Source organism: Nelumbo lutea, chromosome 4 (assembly GCF_056320005.1).
Source record: "Nelumbo lutea isolate HS-2025 chromosome 4, American lotus-T2T, whole genome shotgun sequence".
NCBI classification, from domain to species: domain Eukaryota; kingdom Viridiplantae; phylum Streptophyta; class Magnoliopsida; order Proteales; family Nelumbonaceae; genus Nelumbo; species Nelumbo lutea.
Genome location: NC_142687.1, coordinates 30,080,567 through 30,104,529, shown reverse-complemented (window position 1 = coordinate 30,104,529; position 23,963 = coordinate 30,080,567). Strand labels below are relative to the sequence as shown.

The window sequence follows — 23,963 nt, the reverse complement described above, 5'->3', positions numbered from 1 at the left end:
TATATGTGGTGTTGTGTATCTGTTATGATGAAACATCAGCACCACATATGCATTTATACTTACATCCTTGTTTGGTAGGGTCATCAAATACAAACTTTTGTACTGTTTCATACTTGTTATTTTCTCACACTATATGAAATTTACTTTTAAAAGAAACACCATTTTAATATTCCCATTTCATCTAGGTGGCGCCTAATGGCACTGATGTATAATAAAACACAATAAACAATATCGTATAGCACTTCTTACCTGCAACATTTTTTTTTGGTCGTGCCGTTTACTCTGCTCCGCATGGCTTTAGTGTTAGCTTCATCATTGATGTAGCTTTGTTATTCATGTTTGAAAGGGGTATTCCCTCCCCCTCCATCTTAAAGGGAGCAAAAGTTTTCTTGGGCCTTTATTATGGGCTTTCTTTTTAAATTAAAAACGAATTATTTAACAGCTAACATCACAAACGAGGATGAAAAGCTTCCTTTCACGCTTATTTTCTTAAGCCATGTGGTCATATCGTCCATGCTTAAAAAATCTAGTTTATGGTATTCATATTCTGACTGCCAATCAATTATATGGTTTATTGCTCTCTTAGCGTACCATTCTTTGGATGTTTACTTCCAAGTTTCAAGTTGTTGGTTTCGAAATTAAGGGCTGACATGGTAACGGCTAAGATGTCTGAACATAATCATATATTACCTTGTCTTTTCATCTTCAAAAGACAAAGCAACAAGTCATTCAGCTCAACTACTTAACCTATTACTAACATTTGAGCACTTTAATCCCTTTTAACCTCATTATTTTATCATGTTCCTAATTTTATTTCTAGCTACCCTCACCCTGGTTGGAAGCTTCAAATTTTCTCCCTAAGGTTAAACCCCTATTCTTTAAAACCCAAAAGAAAAATAAGATAATTAATTAAAATAGTAAAGAGGGCATGAGTACCAGATTATTAAATCAATCCTCGGAAGATTGCAGCTTAAGTTCTAACATGCTCAATTAGTTGAAAACTTAAAACAATAAATAACATATAAACGAAGCCCGAGCCTTTCTATAGAGAGAACATTTTTGAACCTACGGACCCACCTACAAGAACATACACAATCTTCATTACTCTGTCTTACTGAACCCTCACCACCCTCAATCCACTTGAGTACATTATTCCGTTCATTCAAAAAGAAGATATATAAACCAAACTTGTTTCTAGACAGGAATGCACTAATAAGAAAGTATAAAAGCAAAAGAAGAAAAGGTTAGCGGGAGGAAATTAACTGCCAAAAGGTTCCTCAGTTAATAGTGTTAAATCATCTATAAAAAAAAAAGTTGAAAGTGTAAATCATATTAATGGGGTAAGTACCCATACCCAATGAAGAAACCAATACTATTCATATCTGCATCTCATTCTAATACATTACTGCATGCAGATAAGTGATCCTTGTCAGTTCTTTTCCTTCTAAATAACTTGGCCATGTTCCGCATTGCCTTCTTCTTCCTACGTGTGATGGAAGCTGACCTAGCCACATGCCAAGCTCCTGGTGAACTAGGCTTTCGTGGCTTAGCCCTTCTTGGGGTTGAGCTGCCATTTTCTTTCAATGATTTTCTTCGCAATGCCTTTTCCACCTGCAAGTCTTTGTTTATCTCACTTTGTTGTCTTGCATCATAATGGTCAGTCCCAGCTGCTCTTTCAACTCCCATTGACTTATCTTTTCTGGATGTCTCTTGCTTTGCTTGTAGCTCTTTCAATTCATTGTGGACTATTTCAGTCTCAATCAATATCTCCTTCTCAGAGGCTTTTAATGCTTCAACCCATGCCTCGGCTGCTGCCACCTTTTTATCTGCAACTTCTTTGGCCTCCTCTGCACGCCCAATCAAATATTCATATTCAAATTTTGAGATGGTAATTGAAGACTTTCGCTTAGATGCCATAGCTCTAGCTCTCATGGTTTTCTCAGAAAGTTTTTTCAAGCTCTCAAGAGCAGTTGCTTCTGATGCTTTCACTGCTTCAAGCTCTTGCATGGCAGCTTCCAATCTGTTCTCCGCTAAGTCAATCTGAGATTCTGTCTTCTGAATTGCTGCTTGGACACAAGCAGTTTCTTCTCTAATTAGCTCTCTCTCTTTCTTGGCTGCATCTCTTTCTGTTTTTAACTGCTGAAGCGTGATTGATAAATTGGATACAATTGCCTTTGCCTTTTCCTCGGCTGCAGATGCTGCTTCCATCTTTGACTTGGCCTTGAGTAGCTTAGAATTGAGACTCTGAACGGTTAAGTCTGCTTTATCTTCTAAACTCTTCAATTGGGCCGATTCTTTGGAGACACGCTTGATTTCATCTCTTATGGCATCCATGGAGGACATAAACCGGTATCCTTCTTCTCTGATAGACATTAATTCTTTCTTTGCTGCTTCTTGTTCTTCTGTTACTGACTGTAACAACATTGAAGTTTCTGATTGCTCTTCCCTTCCCTCACTAACCTCAGTATCACCTGGATTTTCGTTTTGCTTAACCCTGCTCTCCATTGCCCTTACTAGCTTTAGTTCATTCTGTAGGACATCAACATCTGCATTTGTTATGGCCAGTTGGGTTTCAAGTTTCTTTTCCCAGTCAAGTTCTTTAGTAAATTCCTTGATTCTGTTTCTGGTTTTCTCTATTGTATCTGAGAATTGAGTAGCCTCGGCTACTCTCTGAGCTTCAATGGCTTCAAGTTCTTTAATTGCTTCGATCCTAGCCAGCTCAACAAGTACTTGTTCCTCATTGGCATCCTCAATCTCTTTTCTTAGTGCTTCCACAGAGCATGAATAAGACCTCATTCTCGAAACCGAGGCTTCAGTTTCTTTTTCTGCCCTCAGTTTGGCTTGTTTAACAGAAGCCATATCAAGTTTAAGTCTACTCAACTCATGTTTTACAAATTCCAATTCCCTCATCATTTCCATGTACTGATGTTTATCCACTTCTCCAACATCCAGTGGCAGTCCATTTTCACCTCTTTCCTTCTTCAGCTTTTCAATCTCCTGCTTCTGTGCTTTAGCCTCTGAGTTTGATTGTTCTATCTGCAAAGTGAGATCCTTGACAGTCTTCCTCGCATTAAAAAGTTCAGATTCTGCTTGGGCTTTTTCAGACTCTGCAACCTTTCTGCTCTCATTCAGTCGACCAATGTCCCTCTTTGCCAGATGTAGTTCCTTTGCGCTCGATGGTAGCTTCTTCATGATATAAAATTTTCAACAATTATCAGCTCAATGCAGTAGTAAATTCAACAAAGAAAGAGAAAATTATTATAAGAGAGAGGTGAAGGGTTCATTGTGGATTCTTCTTTTCGTACCTCTGAGAAACTCACCTGAGTTTTTTGCGGCCCAGGTTTTCTCTCCAGAAATCGTTCTCCATACAAACTAACAGCTGCTTTAACTGACCCAATTCGTTTTATGTCATCGATCTCTGCTCTATTCATTCCACCCCTGATTCATATAAAAATGAGATTAATCTTTTTTATCTTTTTACCCAAAAAACAAATAAAGAGATGAACCGACATTCTGTTTTTTCAACAAATTAGAGGATATGGCTGGAAACACATTCTTCTGATCCAAAACCAAAAATTCCAACAAACAAAGTTACAGATTTGAAACTAGAATCTGGTTATAAGGAGAAGGCGAAATCGATTGACCATTCACTCCATTGAAATTTGAATAAATATATAAAAATAAAATTGAAAGTTTCTATAAATAAACAGAAAAAACTAGAAACTCTTACCTGATATTGTTGTTGAGCCAGTTCTCACTTCCCATGTGAGTTGGAGAGTGTTGTGCTTCACTTCGTTAGGTTGCAGAGAAGTCCCCCATGAAAGAAGATAAAACGGAGAGAGAAAGAAAGAAGGGCTTGATTGGCTGTAATTGAAACTACGAACTCTCGTCAGAAAAATTAAAAAAAAAAAAATCAAAAATGCTGATTTTGCCATCTTCGACCATGAAAAATTCTGAAAATTATTATATATTCTTGAAATTGAAAACGTCTCTGAGTCTCTGAAAGTTGGTGTGACATCAAAATCTATTAGACCAGGGGCTATCGTATTAAACAGGTCTCATGGTTCATTCAGCGAGTCCGGAAAAAGACAATTGTTTCTCCACCATGTATTACAGAACCAACGGTCTTTAGAATTCTGAGACACCTCATTAAAATGAGGCCATTGGTAATTAACCCGCCAACCCATCCACACCACCGTTCACCGACCATTTGGATCCGGCTTAGATATTTTGAGCCAATGTCTTAAACCCGATTCGTTTTTCACCAGATCCTAGTAATATAAAGCCAAATTGATAACCATGCATTGAGAGGGGAAGCAGAGAAAAGTAGAGAAAACCATGTATTTAACCAAAGGCTAAAGCATCGGACAATCAAATCAAAATTGTCGGTTTCTGGGTATGAAGTGTCATCTTGGGAGAAAAGACAAAAGGCCCGAATTCGTGAGGACTTAAGCGTGAATAAAAAGAAAAGGCGCCTCACACACGCCTCACAATCACATTCTACCATGACGGAAGATGTTCCCAATGCACTGTGGATGTGCATCTGAGGCGCGCGAGTGTGAGGAGTAGATCCCGTCTCAAATAAAAGGGAATGGGATCTGCTACACATACATGGGTGCCTCACAAGTACATTTACCGTGAATTAGAAACATCTCCCATAAATAATAATTTATAAGTATGGGAAATGTTTTGGAGAATTTGGAGCAGTTCCAGTTTCCAAAAGAAAAGTCATGTATGCATCAAAGGCACATGACTTGCCATGCGACCCACGCCCTCAGATGCTAAACCACACGAACCAATGGTTGCAGTTGGAGTTTTGGAGAATTGTTAAACGATGTTGTGTAAATTAGCCTGAGATATATCTTCGGTCTATGGATCAGGGCATGCTAGACTTAGGGGTGAGCAAAAAAAATCAATCGAAACAGAACTGAAAAATCGGTTAACCGAATTGATTGGTTTTGTTTTGGTTTAAAGTTTTTAAAAAATCAAAGGTATCGGTTTGGTTTCGGTTAACCAATATAGAAAACCGGCGGTTAATTGAAACGACCGATATACATATATTTCTATATATTTGATATATATTTATGTATATTATATATATTAAATATTTATAATATTATATTATATATTTATATTTTTTTATAAATGTATATTATAAAAATTAAAAAATGAAAAACCAACAAACCGAACCAATGGTTAACCGACTGGTTTTGGTTACCGATTTTCCAAAAACCGATTCGGTCCAAGAAAAAGCCCCACAGTTTGGTTAACCGAACCGTGAGCATCCCTAGCTAGACTTTAACCCCAATTTATTAAATATTACAACACCAACCCATGTATATTAGAGTCCAGATCTTTTTCCAACAAAACATGGCGGGTCCTACTTTTATGGTGGTCCATTGGTCCCAGTCTCATTATGAGATGTGTGGTATTAAATCATGTTGGTAGAGGGTTAGAACATGTTTTGTTGGCAGAAGATCCCAATTCTATTTGTTAGGCTCAACGGACCAGTCCATTAGTTAGCTGACTTAGCTCCAACTTTATTAATTTATAATATTTATAGTGTAATTGATAATGCCTCTAATAATTACTTTATTACTCTACAAAAATAAGGGTAAAATGATGAAACCTCCTTGAAGTTTCTAAACATTCCTAAAATTTTTCATAAAGTTTGGTAATTGCAATCACCTCCCTTGAACTTTTTAATATAGTTGCAAGTAAACTTGCTCCATTAAAATCCTCTAATGGGAGTTCTCACGATGATAATGGCATTTGGTTCAAACCAGTCTGTTGTTTCCCATTCAAAATGGGATGAAAAAAATCCCTCCAAAAATGATATTTTTTGGAGTGAAAAAAAGTGGATTCTGAGCTTGCATTTCTCAATTCTCGCCATATTTATTGTAAAAGGAAAATTTCCGATTAGTACCCTGTACTTTTGGTCTATTCCATTTTGGTTTCCAAACTTTAAAATGCGACAATTCAGTACCTGAACTTTCAAAACATGACAATCTATTACCTATTGTTAACTAGCTATTAACCAGCTATTAAGTGGCATTTGAAAAAGACAAAATGCCCTTCAAGTGTCATATAATTTTCTTTAACAACCATCCAAACATTAACAAAAAATTAGTAGTCTCAAATCCTATTCAAGAAAGTTGGGGTCACTAGAATGCCCACTCAAAGGTGACCCCAACTTCCTTGAATGGAAAAGGCAAGATTTGAGACCGCTAATATTTTGTCAATGTTTAGATGGTTGATAAAGAAAATTAGATGACACTCGAAGGGCATTTGGGTCTTTTTCAAATTACACTTAATGACTGGTTAACGGCTAGTTAATGGCAAGTACTAGATTGTCACGTTTTAAAAGTTTGGGTACTGAGTCATTGCATTTTAAAGTTTGGGGACCAAATTGGCACTAGGCCACAAGTACAGGATACTAATCAGGAATTTTCCAATTTGTAAATAGCGAACATATGTGATAGAGTCACACGTGAAAAGTTTGGTATTTTTGTAATTTCCATTTAAGGCTCTAACCTCTAACACTCACCCGAAACCCTACCCCTTCGGTTTTTCTTCATCGTCTACAATGGTCCAAATGATCTCTGGCACCGATCATGTTTCAGGCGATAAACATTCAACTTTTTCCACTTTTCTTTGTGCTAGTTATCTCACGATCCAACTTCTTCTTCTTCCTTATAGAGGCCGTCTAATCTCACGATCTCTGGCACCAATTCTCACTTTTTCTAAAGATCTTCGATCTCCCACTCATTACAGGTTTGGATTGTAACTCTTGTGTTCCTTTTCTATTTCAGTTGTTGACAATCAACGATCAATAAAGATTCATTAACCAACGCTCAACCTTGTTTCAGTTGTTGGTTAACCAACGCTCATTTTCTGTATCGATCTCCGACTGAAGATCTACAAGTATATTCATAGTATTATATTATGTCATCTTGGATTCTAATGTGATTTTATTTGATATTGTGATGTTTATCTATGTTATGTAATTTTAATCATATGTATCATTCTAATTTTAAAATGAAACATGTGAACAAGTGAACCTCTCTCCTTTTTTCATATGTATTTGAACTTATATGTATTAAAATTGATATGGTTTTGTCTATCAAACAATCGAAAAATTGATTCAAAGAAATTGGTTACTGTCAAACATGATTCTATTTCTGAGAAACAGGAATCAAATGACCGTGCCAAATAAGATTAGTGATTCTCAGGATGAAAATTCTAAGAATCCATCCTTTTCTAAAAGGATTCTGAGAATGAGAATCCTGAGAATTATGCAATGGGCTGCCCTTGGGTCCTAGGTCTTAGGGCCCATGTTGCTTCATTTGGGAGTGTACATTAGTTTACACCAGAATAATTCCCTAACTGTATTGGTTGGGTGAATTGGATCAAGCATATGACTATAGATTTCCATCACCAAAATATCCTAAGGGGGAGTTTCTTTTATTTTTTTTTTATTTTGAGAGGGGAAAAGTTGGTCAATGGGATTTTGGTTCTCATTGACTAAGAACCCCATGTTCTTTTTTTGTATTTATGTGGGGACCATGGAAAGGTTACCCATCTCTTAGGTGGATAAATAATTTTCCTACTTAAGGGAAAAATTGCCAATACTTGAATGGGACAGAAATGCCCCTTTTAATAATGAATTTTTATGGCTAAAATGATCATTACATTATTTACATGGAAAATAAAAGAATATGTATAAAATGCACTTACTAAATAAGTGTTTCTTAGGAAAAACTTACCCAAACCAAAAAACAAATGGGACTTAAATGTTATTATCGAGATAAATCAATGCTAGCATATCCAAGCACTAGGAGAGAAAGAGGTCTAGTAAGGATGGTTTGATACGTGGACATCAATATTTATTAGGTTTATTGCTGATTCCAAACGGTCTTCCTCTTGGTACAGCAATGCATGGATGATATTCATTTCCTTACCATTCATAGTTCAGCAAATAAATGTCATTGTACTTGGGCAATCTACGACTCAAAATGAACAAGGAACCTCTCTCTCTCTCTCTCTCTCTCTCTCTCTCTCTCTCTCTCTCTCTCTCTCTCTCTCTCTCTCTCATGCAACTCCCTGATCCTTGTAAATAGGGCTGCAACTTGGGCTTGGTTGATGATTGGACTAGGATTAGGGTTAAAATTCTTAAACCCGACCTTAGTTCGGGTTGGGTTAGGGTTGACCCCTCGGGCAACCCTGTTAAACAGTTTTTGTATGCCCTTAGCTTCAATCTGATTTGATGTACTTTTGTTATTTAGTGGAAATAAATAAAATGCATGTTTGATTCATGTTGTTTGGTTTAATTCTGTGTAAAACCTTAAAACTGGACATTTATAGAGACTCATGTTAGTTTTAAATGTTCACAGCCGTTGGATAAGTCTGGGGAGATTTATCCTGCCAAGACTAATACTGGTGTGCCACCAAGTGTTGGGATGGCCTGTCTCAGCCACCAGGGTAAGACCCGAGGCACATGCAGTATGGGATTACTTGAATCCTTAAACCGGACCAGATTTCCAGTATTGCCCTGGACCTTGGAGATAGATGGGCAAAACTGGAAAGTTACACCTGACCCCTAGACTCGATTATGACATTTCACTAGGTGTTGGATCAGGCTGCCTTTGATATGCCAATCAGTGAGATCCTTAGCGGGGATCAAAACCTGGGTATGTTGGGGCAGTTTGAGAATTCATCTGAGTGGGTGATCATAGTGACAGAATCAGCCACTTTGTCGGACAAAGGGTAATGATCAGGAATGCACTCTCTCTGATGGAAACCAAACTACCGGCAGTTGATTTCAATCGTTGGAATTTTGTTTTGCAAAATTAATATATTTATATATATATATATATATGTACGGTTTCGAATTGTTTGCAAATGGTTTTAATTCCCGGGATCCATGTGAGAGGAGAGTGCGGCACTGTTCCTTGCAGCCGAGGGAGAGGTCCTCTCTTGTCGGGCAGTGCTTGATCATTAAGGGCTGAGAGGTTAAGTGTAAGACCATTTAGGATAATACCTGATGGGCTAATCTTGCACCTGCCCACAGTCCCTGGGTTTTTATAAGATGGCTTGGCCCAGGGACCACTTAATGTAAGTGTTGGGCCCATAGGGTCCATATGATGGACTCAAGGGGTTCATTGAGTTTTTCAGTGAATTCGGCTGGGCCTTGTTTTAGAGGCTGGGCCGAACCCATGTGGCTGGTGTGTAGATCAATGCTTGGGTCCCACGCCATACATAGAAGCCCAACTGGGTAGCAGATTGGAAAGTAATTAGACACTGAACACTTAATGGGCCAGAAGCCCATTTCGAGGTGGGCTGATATGATCACCCATCCTTGGGGCGAATCTGAGATTAATGTCAGTAAAATGATTAGGCTTTTAGCCTTATCCACTCTTGGAGACCAAATTCAAATTAGATTTGAATCTGGTAACCTCCTGATAAGATCAGGAGTAAGCTAACTTTATCTGCAGATAGGATTAAGATTATCCCCTATCCAAATACTGATTTGGATTGGGATAACTCCTAATTAGGAGGATTCTTAATCAAGAAGAAAGGAGGAGAAAGTTCATGACAGAAGGTCCTGAAATTGTTCATGACCGCGCAGATGACCAAAGGGCAGAAAGTTCATGACCATTGTCTTTGGATGATGGGTTACATTAACGAACTTGAAGCTCTTGGATCCGAGCTAGATCTTGGCACGCAAGTGGATGCCATCCTCAATTCTTTGCCCTCTTCCTTCGATGCGTTCACAATGAACTACAATATGAATAAGCTGAATGTCAGCGTCCAGGAACTCAGCAATATGTTGCAGAGAGCCGAGGATCTACTCAAGAAGGATGAGCCTGTAGTTATGCTTGCTGAAGCTAACAAATCGGGCAAGAAAAAGAGAAAGGCAAAGAAGCCTCAGAAGAAGGCTGCCAATCCTAAGAAGCAGAAGAAGAACAAGGCATCTGATGTCTGTCACTTCTACAATCAGACCGGCCACTGGAAGAGGAATTGTCCAGCCTACCTGGAATCTAAGAAAGGTAACATCGAAACTTGTGTCATAGAAACTAACATGTTAGTTACTTCTGTGTCCTGGTGTGTTGACTCCGGGGCTTCAACTCATGCATGTAACTCACTGTAGGGGTTCAAAGTTAGCAGAAGGTTGAGTGAAGGTGAAGTGACACTATTCTTGGGAACAACTGCAAGTGTTGCAGCGGCGGCAATAGGAACCGTAGAATTAGTTTTTAAAGAATGAATACTTGTACTTAAAGATTGTCTTTATGTACAGAACTTGAGAAGAAATTTAATTTCTGTTTCAAAACTGTGTGCTGATGGATATACTGTTTATTTTAGTAATGTGATTACTGTTAAACGGAATAATAAATTCATCGCATGCGGGGAACTAGAGAATGGTCTCTATGTTCTACATCCTTCTCTAGAAACTAACTTAACCGAAACTACGTCGGTCAAAAATCCCAAGAAAAGGAATCGTGATATAGTAAGTCCCACGTGCCTCTGGAATTACCGACTTGGCCATATCGGTATTGACCGAATCACAAGGTTGGTAAAGGATGGTCCTTTGGATTTTCTAACTGTAGAAAATCTTCCCACTTGTGAACCTTGCCTTCAAGGTAAGATGTTTAAGCGGCCATTTGACGGTAAGCCTGAAAGATCTGAAGGCACACTTGACCTAATACATACTGATGTATGTGGTCCCCTGTGTGTTAGGACACGGAATCAACACGTGTATTTCATCACCTTTACAGATGATTTTTCACGATATGGTTACGTGTACCTAATGAAACATAAGTCTGAATCATTTGAAAAGTTCAAAGAGTTCAGACAGGAAGCCGAGAAACAGTTAGGGAGAGAAATTAAGGCCCTTCGATCAGATCGAGGTGGCGAGTATCTCTCTGACGAATTCAGGGACTACTTAAAGGCCAATGGGATAGTGTCACAATTAGCTCCTCCTGCTACACCTCAACTCAACGGTGTTTCAGAGAGGAGGAATAGGACCTTGTTAGACATGGTCCGGTCACTTCTCGTACGCTCACAATTACCCACATCCTTTTGGGGATACGCATTAGAGGCTGCTATCTACGTGCTGAATCGGTTCTTGACATTAGAGTTCTCCTCCTGCCGCCGCCATCTGTTTTTTGCAAGATTAGATCTTTGCAGAAAAAGAAAGTCAAGAAATCTGTTCTTGACATTAGTTTTGCAACAAAAACTAAAAGGATTCAGTGTTTAGTGTTTCCAGATGATTCTTGTGAAGGATCCAGTGTGTAGGACGCACTCTGTTGGTTCTGTTCCATCCACAACTGTGTCATCTTCAGCAGGAACGGATCTTGGAGCATTCTTTGGGCGTGAACACCAACTTTGGGAGATACTGCTTCTCCGGATCAGGTATATTCCTCCCATTTACCTTTTGGTACAGATCTGGTTTGATTATGGTTCAAGTGGGATCCTTGAATATTGTATTCTAAACTTAGGGAATATGATTCCCAGTTGGGAGAAGGTAGAAAATTTTTGAAATTCGTCCACCCATTCCACAACCTTTATGGCGTCCATTAGATGGATCATACCATTCTTTCATATAGTACTAGACTATTAGTCTACTAGTCTACAACTCTACTACATGTCATATATTTAATTATATATATAACATACATTGATTTGTTTAGATGCATGATAGTTGTATAGCCCCCTTTCTTTAAATTATTCATAGATACTTGACTACTTGTTTTTTCCTTTTGTTTTATAATTTTTATGTGATCTATCTAATAGATTCAAATTATTTGCTCGATCCTGTGAGTTGTTATTAGTAATTTTATTTCCATAATTTTTTGTTTCATTATTGTTAATTTCATGAATTTATATTTTTGTGAAAAAATCTATCATAAGTCATAACTCACGATAAATAAATACTTATTTTTCTACTAGATTTTAAGGGATGGGAAGGTTGGATTGGGCCCAACCTGAAGTTGACATCGGGTTGGGTTAGGGTTGAAAGAATTAATTAGAGTTGGGTAGGTGGGGTTGAAGGTCGGGTTGGGTTAGGGTTGAAAGAATTAATTAGGGTTGGGTAGGTGGGGTTGAAGGTCGGGTTGGGTTAGGGTTAGGGTTGGGGGTTTAGAACATAGGGTTGGGATAGGGTTGGCCTCAACCTGACCTAACCCGGCCCGACTTGCAGCCCTACCTGTAAATCAGTAAATGTATTGACAAAAAGGAGATGACCAGGTTTTGAAGTAATCTGGTCGTCTTGACTTCATAAGCATAGTCTAAGCAGATTACTCCATTTACTTGGCTGATTTGATCTCCAATTCGGGTTAAGAGTTTATTATGAGAAATGTCATGGGTCCTTTTCCCTTGGGCAGCCTCTTGCAATTTTGCAAGAGATTGTAAAGCATATTAGTATGGAGATATTTTCAATGCAAGGTTATAAAAGCTGTTCAAATTGGCATTGCCCTGGCCAAAGAATTTGTAGAGATAGAAAGGTTATTGAAAAGGGTGTATCTTGGAAAGTTAGCGACAGATCTATGAAAAGGGAAAACAGATTCAATCACTGCATAACCCGTTTCAACAGCCATTATAGCCTTGCATTGAGAATATCTCCCCATGAAATAAAGCACCGAAGTACAGAAATATTCCCGGTGCAAGGATGTAAAAACTGTTCGAACGGGCCTTGCGCTGACTGAAGCCTATCTCATGAAACGGGTGTGTTTTGGAAAGTCAGTAATGGATCTATGAAAAGGGTGTGTTTTGGGAAGTCGGCATGGATTAAGGCTGACCTGTGTTTAATCCTTGGATTCCCGGGGTTGAGGGATTCAGGCCCTTTGTTCTACCTCCTCGGAATGATGTTAACCAAACTGTTTTCTATTCTTATTAATAAATTAAGCAATAATAGAGACAGAAGTTGGGATTCTCGGTTAGTCAAGGGAGTTATTTCCTGAGGAAGTGGTTGTTTGGGTTGCAAATGACTCTAGTAAATTCTCAGGAAAATCAACTTTTCTTAGCCGTTCAATTGTGTCATAACCCCCTGATATCTAACAAGAAGTTACCCTGAGGAGAAGTCATTTTGGAAATCCCCAACGGAGCCAAAAGTAAAGCTTCTTATTTAGAAATGCTGTTCTAATGGGTTTGCAGTTAATGATAATATTTAAGAGAAAAGTTATTCATTTCCAAACTTGCCTAAATGTGAAAAAGAAAATGAGTTTATCATTTGCCTTAATTGTGAAAAAAAAAGTAGATGTATTTGGTTTGATAGAGGTCTGGGTTTGAGAACGGATGGTTGTTGATCCTGATATTTCCTTTGCCGCTTGGTTTGATCAGCTCATAAACTTTTAGGATCCTTCTCTTGGTGAATTAGAAAGCTTATGTGGGAGAGGAGAAATTTCACCGCTGCAAGTTCAGGCTTACAAGAAAGAAGACCATAAACAGTGTCTGTAATTAAGTTGAACTAGAAAGCTTATATGGGTAATTTTGTAATTTTTTAATAAGTTTAGTGGGTCATTTGGATGGATTAGGGTGGGTTGTGACCTTCTAACATAGATAAATATGGATTGCAAATGGGCTGGTGGGTTAATATGGGTGGGTTGGTTGCTACTCAATCCTCACCCAATCAATCCATCCATATAGCTGTGGAGTGGCCCAACACGATATAGGTTGTGCTTTCATAATTATTCAAATAACAATCCATTATTATTATTATTATTATTATTATTATTATTATTATTATTGTTATTATTATTATTATTATTATTATTATTATTATTATTATTATTATTATTATTATTATTAAATAATTTAGGAAAAATATTAAGTTCATCCAAATCGATGTAGACCATTTGATTGACTTCGACCATACCTAGTTGTACATTGATTAACAACAAATGGTTTATTTTAATTAAAACTAATGTAATTTATCATAATTACATTTACTTTGATTAGTAGTAAATAATTTAGACTTAAAAAGTAAACAAGTTACATTAATTTATTGTTACTGTAAATAATTAATTTTCTATACATTACAGCTAGACCTGTTCATGGGCCGAGTAGCCTGATGGCCCGGCCCAGCCCGGGTCGCACCCCGGTTGGGCTTGGTCATGTAATTAAGCCTACAGGCCTGACCTCGGGCCTAACACATTAAGCCCGACTATGTTTCAAGCCGGGCTCGGGATTTATCAAAAAAGCCCGGCCCGACTCAGCATTATATATTTTATAAAATATATAATATGTATTTTATATATTATATAAAATATATAAATAATATAATATTTATTAAAAATATATATTTATAATTTAATATATACATTTTTATTCTTTTCTTTATAATCTCTCTCTCTCTCTCTCTCTCTCTCTCTCTCTATTCAGCCGCTAATAGTATGGGCTGAATTTCGGGCTCGAGCCCAAGTTGTAGGTCCGATGGTTGGGCCAGGCTCGGGCTTGGGCCTTAGAAAATTCTATTAATACAGAGTGAAAGCCCGGCCCGGCCCATGAATAGGTCTAATTACAGCAAATAAATAACAATTTTCATAATTTTTTTGGAAATTATCATAAAATATTGTAATTTATTATTATTATTATTATTATTATTATTATTATTATTATTATTAGTAGTAGTAGTAGTAGTAGTAGTAGTAGTAGTAGTAGTAGTAGTAGTAGTAGTATTATTATTATTATTATTATTATTATTATTATTATTATTATTATTATTATTATTATTATTATTATTATTATTATTATTATTATTATTATTATTATTATTATTATTAGTTAATTACTTATAGAAAATTATTAGAATTGTAGGGATGGCAATTTTCCCTATAAAATTGGGTCCTACCCTGCCCCACCCCGAACATGGCAAGTTTTCTCAAATCTTAAACGGGGACGAGGCAAAGACAGGGTGGGACAAAGAAATTATTTTTGCCCCAAATCAGGAATGTGGTTTGCATATAATTCCCAAGACTCGATGGCAAATTAGTAAAACATCCATAGGCTTAAAATTGATTATTAAAATATCTCTAAGTTTTCCTCATATTCTTATAATCCCAGGACCTCATAATTTCATTTAAAAAATACATCCAAATTGTCATAATCCTATTCCTAAAATACCCCTAAATCCCCATAATCTTATTTGTAAAATATCTATAAATTAGATTTTTTTAAGTGATTGTCTCATGATAGAAAAATTTTAAGAGTTTTTCAATTTCTTATTTATCTTATTAATTTATTTTAACTTTTATCATCTTTTTCAATTTTTCTAAAAAATTGTGCTATCCTAACCCAACCTGTGACCCGGCATCATGGGCCCGCTTGGGCTCGTTATGCAGGCTGTGTGTGAAGCTTCCCTTTTAAGGGGTTCCATGCTAGCAAGCATGACCACCTACGCCCATGTCGTCTTGACATGGCCCACAAAAACTCTACCACCACCCATTTACCACCGTTAATTGGGTGGTAATTCTTCCGCCAGAAGAAGAGAGGATGCTCACTCTTTTTGCTTGTCCTCACTAAATTTTGATTCCTTAGACTCTGTGTGGAAGAAGTAGAAATACAATTACGTACGATACAAATACATACAAAATATACGATTTACACACTACATATTTGTACTTGTATTACTTTCAAACTGAGCCTTAAAAGATGAATGTGAACTGTGCCTTTTTCTCTTCAAATAAATCCGCTTATAGATTCATAAAGATTTTGATGGTATTTGTAGTTGGGTAGGTTGTGGTCCTTTGACAATTATTGAAACCCCCCATTAATGGTTGAAGCATTCAAAGTGGTAAGAAGAAAAGGGTTGGTATTCATTGTCATCGAGATCTTGTTTTCATTAGAGATGGTATTTTGAAATTGTGTGTGGGGTTGTTGATCAGTTTTCGATGGGTTTCTAATCGTGAAGTTAATGCAACTGCGCATAACTTGTTTTATTTGAACTTTGGATGGAAAACTCTTTTTCAGATTGGTTTGAATCTATGTTTAAGTAGTCTTCTCGATCGGTGTTCTTGTAGTTTATTTGTTCTCTATTAGAAAGGCGAAAATTTTGTTTCAATTGCAAGAAACATAAAAAAAAAAAGTTTTTGCCAGAAAGTACTTTCACATAGTTCAACGCATTCACAGTGTCTGGATAGGGCTTGAAGAAACCACTCCCATATCAAACACATCCGACATCTTCCTGTTTCATACATGCATCAGTCAGCGGCTTTGTCACATATTCCGTGAATATTTCATTAAGGTTTATGAACATCTTATCAATTAATTATTAACTTGACTTATATTCACTTATGGTATTTTTCATATTTTAGGCCAAAATGTCATTGATAAAACACAGTAATGACATAACCATTTAATAATTTCAGGACCAAAATTAAGAGATCTCTTAGCTAGCCAGATAAGTATTACAAAATTTGCAATTATGCCATAAACAGGCATCATTGGGAGTTGGAATCTCCTGCCAATAAAATCCGTTCCAACAGCAACACTCTATCAACTTCATCTTACACCATACATCTTATTATCAAAGTGGAGCCGATCATTAAAGTGGGACCTATTATTAGGGGTGTCAATTGGACTGGATTTGGTCCAATCCGGTCCAGTCCAACGTGTGTCTATTATAAATGGACCTGGTCCAATCCAGTTCAATGAATATTTTAGATCATTTTGAACTGGTTCAGAGACTGTTCAATCTGTTCAAATTCCTATTAATTTAGATTGGTTTCAATTCAAATCTGATCCATTAATACCTATATTTTTATCTTTTATCAAGGGATCAGATATTATCCCAATCCAATATAAATTCATTATGAACAGACCAGGTCCAATCCAATATGTTATATTGGTCCTTTCAGTCCGTCCAAATTCAATGTCTTATTGGTCCATCCAATCCGTCCAAATAAATTTCATGGATAATAATACATGAAATGTGCAGTGGCATAATGTTGTTGGCAGTGATGCAGAAGACTCCATCATTGGATGCTCCATGTGCGAAGGGGTGGTCAAACGTTCAATTCCTACTCCCTACAACCTAGTCCCAATAGCGGTGAAACCATAAGCCAAAAAGTGAAAAGTCAAAAGTTTACAAAGTGCAATCGCATTAGACTAACAGAAAGTTGTCCCTCACATTTTATTGACACATGAGGAAGCTTGAGAAAGGCCTACTCCAACCGTATCTGTCCCTTATCTTTAGACATCAGATTTTTCCATGTAGTACCACATCTTGGACAAATTCTTTTCAGTCCTTTTCTGAGTGAATTTCTTCTTTAAAAAGTATTTATGGAAAATCCTTATCCCCATTCCCCCCTCCCAAACAATCTTTGGGTTAAGGTGATCAACAATAAATACTTGAGAAATGATAATTTTTGGAAGACTTCAACAAAAAATGGTTGTTATTGGGCTTGGAGAGGAATTCTTAATAAAAAATAATTATTAAAGAAATGGATATGATCAATATTTTAAAAATTGACTTGGAGGCTGAATCATTTTTGTCTCTAGGTCACCAGTTTGACCGGTCGAGTTAAACAGTTCAGACCGTGCCACGCCAACGTATATATGTATTAAGTATGTATAAATCTATATCTATATCTATCTATCTATCTATCTATCTATCTATCTATCTATCTATATATATATATATATATATATATATATATATATATATATATATATATATATATTTGTATGCACTAGTAAACATGTATATGCATTTGCACGTGACAGTATCTCTAAGACAAAACTATTTATAATTCATGGACAGTTTTTGAACAGTTATAAGTGGGTAGTTTCTAAAATGAGAGTAAAGGACATATATGCCCTCTTTATGCCCATTGTATGTTTAGACAAAAGGATTAAAAACGTCTAATGAAAATTCCAGAATGAAGGGGCGTTCACTAAATATGTTTTAGATAAGTTTTATGTATTATTGTATATTCAATTTATATTTTTAATTCAATTTTAATTTTTTTTATTTATAAAAATATTAAAAATTACAATTTAAGGCCAAAAAAGGGTTTTTTCGCAAGAATAGCGAGGCAAGGCACCTACAACCCCTTAGGACACATAGATCTCGAAAAGTTACCCAACCCCCCTCCCCCCCCCCCCCCTCAAAAAAAAAAAAATCACCCCAATTGGACATTGGAGTGCAAAGTTATGGCCTCTAAAAGTTTTGCATGCATTGAGTGTGCAACCTACAACTTGGTCACTAGGTTGAACGGGTCAACATTCAAACTAGCCAAGTTGAACGGTTTTTTACCATCTGACAAGTCTTGAATGAATTGGACTCGGAATCCTAGCCAGGTGATGATTCAAATGGTTCAATCGGCTGAATCAATAATGGGTAAAACATTGGATATGATGGAAAATTGGAAATGGGGAATCTATCCACTTTTAAAAAGACAACCAGATAAACACAAGGCCATTAATCCAGTACCACAAAAGAGTCGATGAAGATCTAAATTGTATAGTGAGTTTATCTCTAAGAAGAATCATTGCTAGATAAAAAAAAAAAAAAAAAAAAAAAAAAAAAAAAAAAACTTCCGGAAAAAATTCCATTAGAGGTATGGAATAAATCAAATATATACTCATCCCTTGGATCTCTAAAAAAGATCAATTGATTTGGAAACTTGACCAAAAGGAATATTTTCCACATGTGGTGCTAAGTAAGAAATTATTGCCAAAAGAAAGATTCAAAAGAAGAGGGTTTAGAAAAGAGGCAGAACGCCCATTTTGTGCAAAAGAAGGTATTAACCATATTTTTCATCACTGTAGGATCACATTTCAAGTGTGGAGAGATCTTGATGAGAAATCATAACCCCCTTGGAGCAAGAGGACATTGATTCATGGTGGAATATAGTAAAGGTCGTTATTAGAAAGAATGTTGATATATAAAGAATATCTCTTGGAAATTTCTTGTCTGACATTGGTGCTTGTGGAATACAAACTGCAAGATATATGATAACAACAACCTAATTAATAATAGATAAAGCTAGAACTCTTGAAAATGAGTTCATCAAGTTAAATGGTAGGAACAAAGGCCAATCAACACAAGTTAGGGATCAAGAATTAATCAGATGGAAGCTGATGAAGTAAGATTTGGCCCGACCTCTCTATTATGTGACACGTGGCAAAAACAACATCTCGGCAAAAGGGGCCAAGCCTAGGCGGGAACAAGGGGACACACTTCGCCGAACTGACACTTGTAACAGCTCGGGATACACTTCGCCGAACTGACCCTTGTAATAGCTCGGGATGCACTTTGCCGAACTGACCCACCTTGTAACAGCTCGGGATACACTTCGCCGAAACTGCCACCTTGTAACAGCTCGGGATACACTTCGCCGAACTGACCCACCTGGTAACAGCTCGTGATACACTTCGCCGAACTGACCCACCTTGTAACAGTTTGGGATACACCTCGCCGTAACTGACCTGCCCTACAGATACCTCCGAGCTCAAGACCGCCTCGCTCAGCACTTCGCATCACCTTCTGGGCACCAAAACCAAACAAGTCGTACCATGCCTGACACTAGGGAAGTCCGTGCCCGAGGGCGCCACGTCTGACTGACTTGGGATCTAACGTTTGGCAGCAGCACTCTAAACGGCCACCTGCCACCGCCACTGACACCGCCATCTCCAGTTAGACGGTTAGGCAGTGACGGTTCTGTCTCAGCAGAAATGATGACGGCCGAATTGACAAGCACAAGGGTAATCATACCCGATCTGACAAGGGCCTCGGGACGAGTACACGAAGTTACTATAAGAGCCCCCTGCCCCCCGACAACGGAGGTATGCAAACTTTGCGCTATCTGGTACTACCTTGCTTTTGAAGGATTCTAACTTGAGCTTCGGAGCCTCTACACTGGGTTCCCCCCGAAGCTTTCCCATCTCCTCCGTTTCAGGTTCCCTGCTACCCCATTCGGAAGCAAGGCAGCGGACAGCTAAGACCAGCCGGATCGCGCTCCATCAATTGGCGCCGTCTGTGGGAAACGCTTCAAAAAGCCTCCCTCCAAACTTTGATACCCCCTTTTTTCTTCAAAAAACCCAACACTCATGGCCTCCTCCAGCAACATCGGACGTGGCACGGAGACAAACGCCACCGAGGAGCAACTTCAGGTCCCCGTAGTGTGCGTTGGACAGTTCACCATCCCCCTTTTGGCGGATGGGATCCACATCTTGAACACGCCACAAGCAATGGCACCCGTAAACCCTCCTACCACAAGCGTCCCCTTTCCTCTCCCCATTGAGACAACATTCACTGAACCAACTGCCGTCCCCCTAGCAGCTAGCCAAAACCGATTGGAGGACCTGATGCAGTGCATGCAGGCAATGCAAGCCCAAATGCAACAGTTCCAGCAACACCAGCTTCACCAGCACCAAGTGTTGCACAACATCTCCCAGTATCACTATCAACAGCAGTTCCCCCAACTGCCACTGAACCAACCACTACTTCCACCTCGCCACCCCGCTCCGAGGCCGGTCAAGGCCTCCCCGCAGGATGGGCGCCCCCTCCAGGCAAAGGCCTCCCGGCCCCAGAACCACCCCAACAGCCAGGCCTCGTCCCCAGGCCGAAGAGAGAAAAATGTCATCCCCGCCTCGCAACCCGCAGGCGGGTCGGGAACCTTGCCCGCGAGGTCGGCACACCGGCGCTCCAAACCCGAGCTCCCGCTCACCGAAAACCGATTCAGTGCCCTGGCGGCAGACTACCAGCATTCCGGGTCCATCGAGCTCGGTAACACGGAGGCCAGCAGCGCTAGCACAAGGCCCGCTCAACGGCGAAGGCGCCGGCGAAGTCGCCAATCCGCCACCCGTGCCTTGTCGGAATTCAGAGGCAAAGACACGAGCTCGGACGAAGTAGGGGCTGCCCCGGCTCTCTCCGTTCCTTCCCCCCTCGCATCGGAACTCCTGGCGGTCCCCTTACCCAGAGACTTCAAGCTCCCACCTCTGGACAAGTACGACGGGTCATTCGACCCCAACGACCACGTTGACGCCTTTCAGTCGCAAATGCACCTCGCCAGGGCTAGCGAATCGTGCATGTGCGTGGCCTTTACCACCACCCTCAGGGGGGTAGCCCGCACTTGGTACAGGAACCTGGCCCCGGGTCGATAAAGTGCTGGGCCCAGTTCGTACAAGTCTTCACCACACACTTCGTCACCAGCCGACGGTGCCCCAGAACAGAGGAAAGCGTCTTCGGAGTGGTCCAAAGATAAGGAGAATCTATTCGGGGCTACATCAAGCGGTTCAACGAAGCATGCTTGCAAATACCACAGTTGGACCCCGCAGTGCAGCTCGCGGCGGCCAAAAGAGGGGTGACGCACAAAGAGTTCAAATGGCACATGGTGGCCAACCAGCCCGCGACCGTGGCCAAATTCCTCAAACTCGCGGATAAGTTCATGTGGACAGAGGAAGAAATCAACCAACGAACCGAAGGCGGGAACGAGAAAAGAAAGAGAGAAGGTGAGCTCTCCAACCCGGTGAATAGAAAAAACCCAACCCAGGAGCCGAAGCCGAACCAGTCCTTCCGGGCCCCCCTAGCAGTTCGGACGGACTACACGCCGTTAAACACGAGGCGGACAGAGATCTTAATGACGATCAAAGACGCTCCGTACGTTAAGTGGCCACCTCGCCTAAAAGGAAATCCGAACGAGAGAAACAAGAATTTGTATTGTAGTTTCCATAGAGACCATGGTCATAGCACCAAACAGTGTAATTTGTATTGTATTGTACAGCACAGCAATAACAATAAAGCATATCGGCAAAGGGAGCACAAAAAGGATGCCCCCGAGTCTAGCAACAGACCTGCCGAACCGTTGCAGAAGCAGCCTCTGGAAGAGAGGCCAGTTCGAGGAACCATCCATGTAATAGTGGGAGGTTCGGTGGTAGCGGGGTGTACCTCGGCAGCAGCCCAGACTTCAGTTCGCGAAGCGGCCCTCGAAGAACGGAACCCCCCAAAGAGACCAAAGACCGAAGAACCAATCTTTTCACGGAGGACGACGCGTGAGGAGTCCACTACCCCCATGATGACGCGCTTGTCATTAAGATAAGGATCAGCGACTTCGAGGTCAGGCGCGTACTCGTAGATTCGGGCAGCTCAGCGGACATCCTCTTCAAATCAGCATTTGACCAGCTGCAGTTACAGAGGAGCGAGCTGAAGCCCGTGAACACTCCCCTGGTAGGTTTCAGCGGAGAGGAAGTCAGGCCCCTCGGAAAAGTAACTGTCCCTGTGGAAGTCGGCACATGGCCTTGTGCGGTCAGACTCAACCATGATTTCCTGGTAGTCGCGACCCCCTCCCCATACAATGCCATAATAGGGCGGCCAATCACGCATATCCTACGGGCGGCGGTCTCCACCTACTATTTGGCCATGAAGTTCCCTACGGACTTCGGTATAGGGGTAGCGCGGGGCGAGCAGCTCAAGTCCCACAAGTGCTACATTGCCGCCATGAAGGGAAAAACCAAGGCGGCCGACGACCTCGAACTGGAGCGGCCGGCAGAGCAACGTGAGGAGTGAGCTTCGCCCACGGAGGAAACAGTCGCAATCCCGACTTCAACTACGGACCCAGCTCGCACACTAAGCATCGGAGCTTCCATCGAAGATCCCCTACGAGTCGAACTGGTGAGTTTTTTACTTCAAAATTTAGATATTTTTGCCTGGTCCGCGGCCGACATGCCCGGCATTAGCCCCGGACTGATAACTCACAAACTTAATACTGACCGTGTAGTCAAACCCGTTAGACAGAAGAAACGCAACATAGCCCCAAAACGTTGGAGAGCGGTCGACAAGGAGGTCGAGAAGCTCCTCGCAGCAAACTTCATAAGGGAAGTCCACTACCCGAGCTGGACATGGTCGTCAAGACTCAGTTTTCACAAGAGTTAATACAAGACTTAGATTCTGTTTTCCAAATCCTGCGTCAGTTTAGCATGAAGTTGAATCCCAACAAGTGTGTCTTCGGCGTTACCTCGGGCAAGTTCCTAGGCTACATTGTCAATCGGCGCGGTATTGAGGCCAACCCGGACAAAATAAATGCCATTCTAGATATGAAACCACCTCGGAAAGTAAAAGAGGTTCAGAGGCTAAACGGCTGCATAGCCGCTGTAAGCCGCTTCTTGTCTAAGTCAGCAGACCGCTGCCTACCCTTCTTCAAGGCAGTCAAAGGCAAAGGGTTCGAGTGGACCCAGGACTGCCAGTTCGCGTTCGACGAACTAAAAGGTTACCTTGCTAGTGTGCCAACCTTAGCCCGGCCCGAGGTGGGCGAGGTCTTAGAACTGTACCTCTTGGCGAGCGACGAGGCGGTCAGTTCGGTACTAATAAAGGAAACAGACCGGGTCCAACGACCCATATATTATGTTAGTAAAATTTTACAGGGAGCAGAGGCAAGGTACCAGGAGATAGAAAAACTAGCATACGCCCTTGTAATAGCAACTCGTAAACTCCGCCCGTACTTCCAGGCTCACACCGTCATCGTCCTAACTGACAAACCTCTTAGACAAGTTTTACTCAAACCCGAAGTCTCCGGTCGACTGACGAAATGGGCCATCGAACTCAGCGAGTACGACCTCCAATACAAACCAAGAACCGCTATCAAGGCCCAAGCTTTGGAAGATTTTATTGCCGAGTGCACTTTCAGCCACGAAGCCCCACAGGTCGAGCCCGAGGTCCCCAATTGCGGCGAACCCAGAGCTCCTGAGCCCATAGAGTCCGAACCCCGTGAAGTAGCAGCCAGTGTGGCATCTCTCCTGGTCAGGCGAAGAGCGAATTGGGATGAGGAGCCCTGGATCCTTCACGTGGATGGTTCCTCGAACCGGCAAGGCAGCGAAGCTGGAATAGTCTTGTGCGGCCCGAGCGGCACAAAAGTAGAATACGCACTACGCTTTGAGTTCGCGGCATCCAACAACGAGGCAGAGTACGAAGCACTGATCGCCGGGCTAGACCTAGCGTGAAAGGTTAAGGCAAAACACTTGGTCAT

The 23,963-nt window shown here is 40.4% G+C and overlaps 1 protein-coding gene and 1 long non-coding RNA gene across 3 annotated transcripts; one reads left to right on the top strand and one right to left on the bottom strand.

Annotated features, from left to right (window-relative positions):
- Positions 1-1,141: 1,141 nt before the first annotated feature.
- PMI2 (PLASTID MOVEMENT IMPAIRED protein (DUF827)) lies at positions 1,142-4,318 on the bottom strand. 2 transcript variants are annotated; one of them, XM_088982393.1, is made up of 3 exons: positions 3,731-4,318; positions 3,306-3,438; positions 1,142-3,186 (listed from the first exon to the last, which is right to left on the bottom strand). In XM_088982393.1, exons 1-3 carry the CDS (start codon positions 3,763-3,765, stop codon positions 1,390-1,392), a joined length of 1,965 nt encoding a protein of 654 aa, XP_088838519.1. In that variant the 5' UTR covers positions 3,766-4,318; the 3' UTR covers positions 1,142-1,389. The 2 variants fall into 2 exon arrangements, with proteins under 2 accessions (XP_088838519.1, XP_088838520.1); XM_088982394.1 differs by having other exon boundaries at positions 3,321-3,438; positions 3,731-4,123.
- Positions 4,319-6,520: 2,202 nt separating this feature from the next.
- LOC148854922 (uncharacterized) lies at positions 6,521-7,128 on the top strand. Its single transcript, XR_016113384.1, has 2 exons — positions 6,521-6,774; positions 6,870-7,128. It is a non-coding gene; the product is annotated as an uncharacterized LOC148854922 (long non-coding RNA).
- Positions 7,129-23,963: the final 16,835 nt, after the last annotated feature.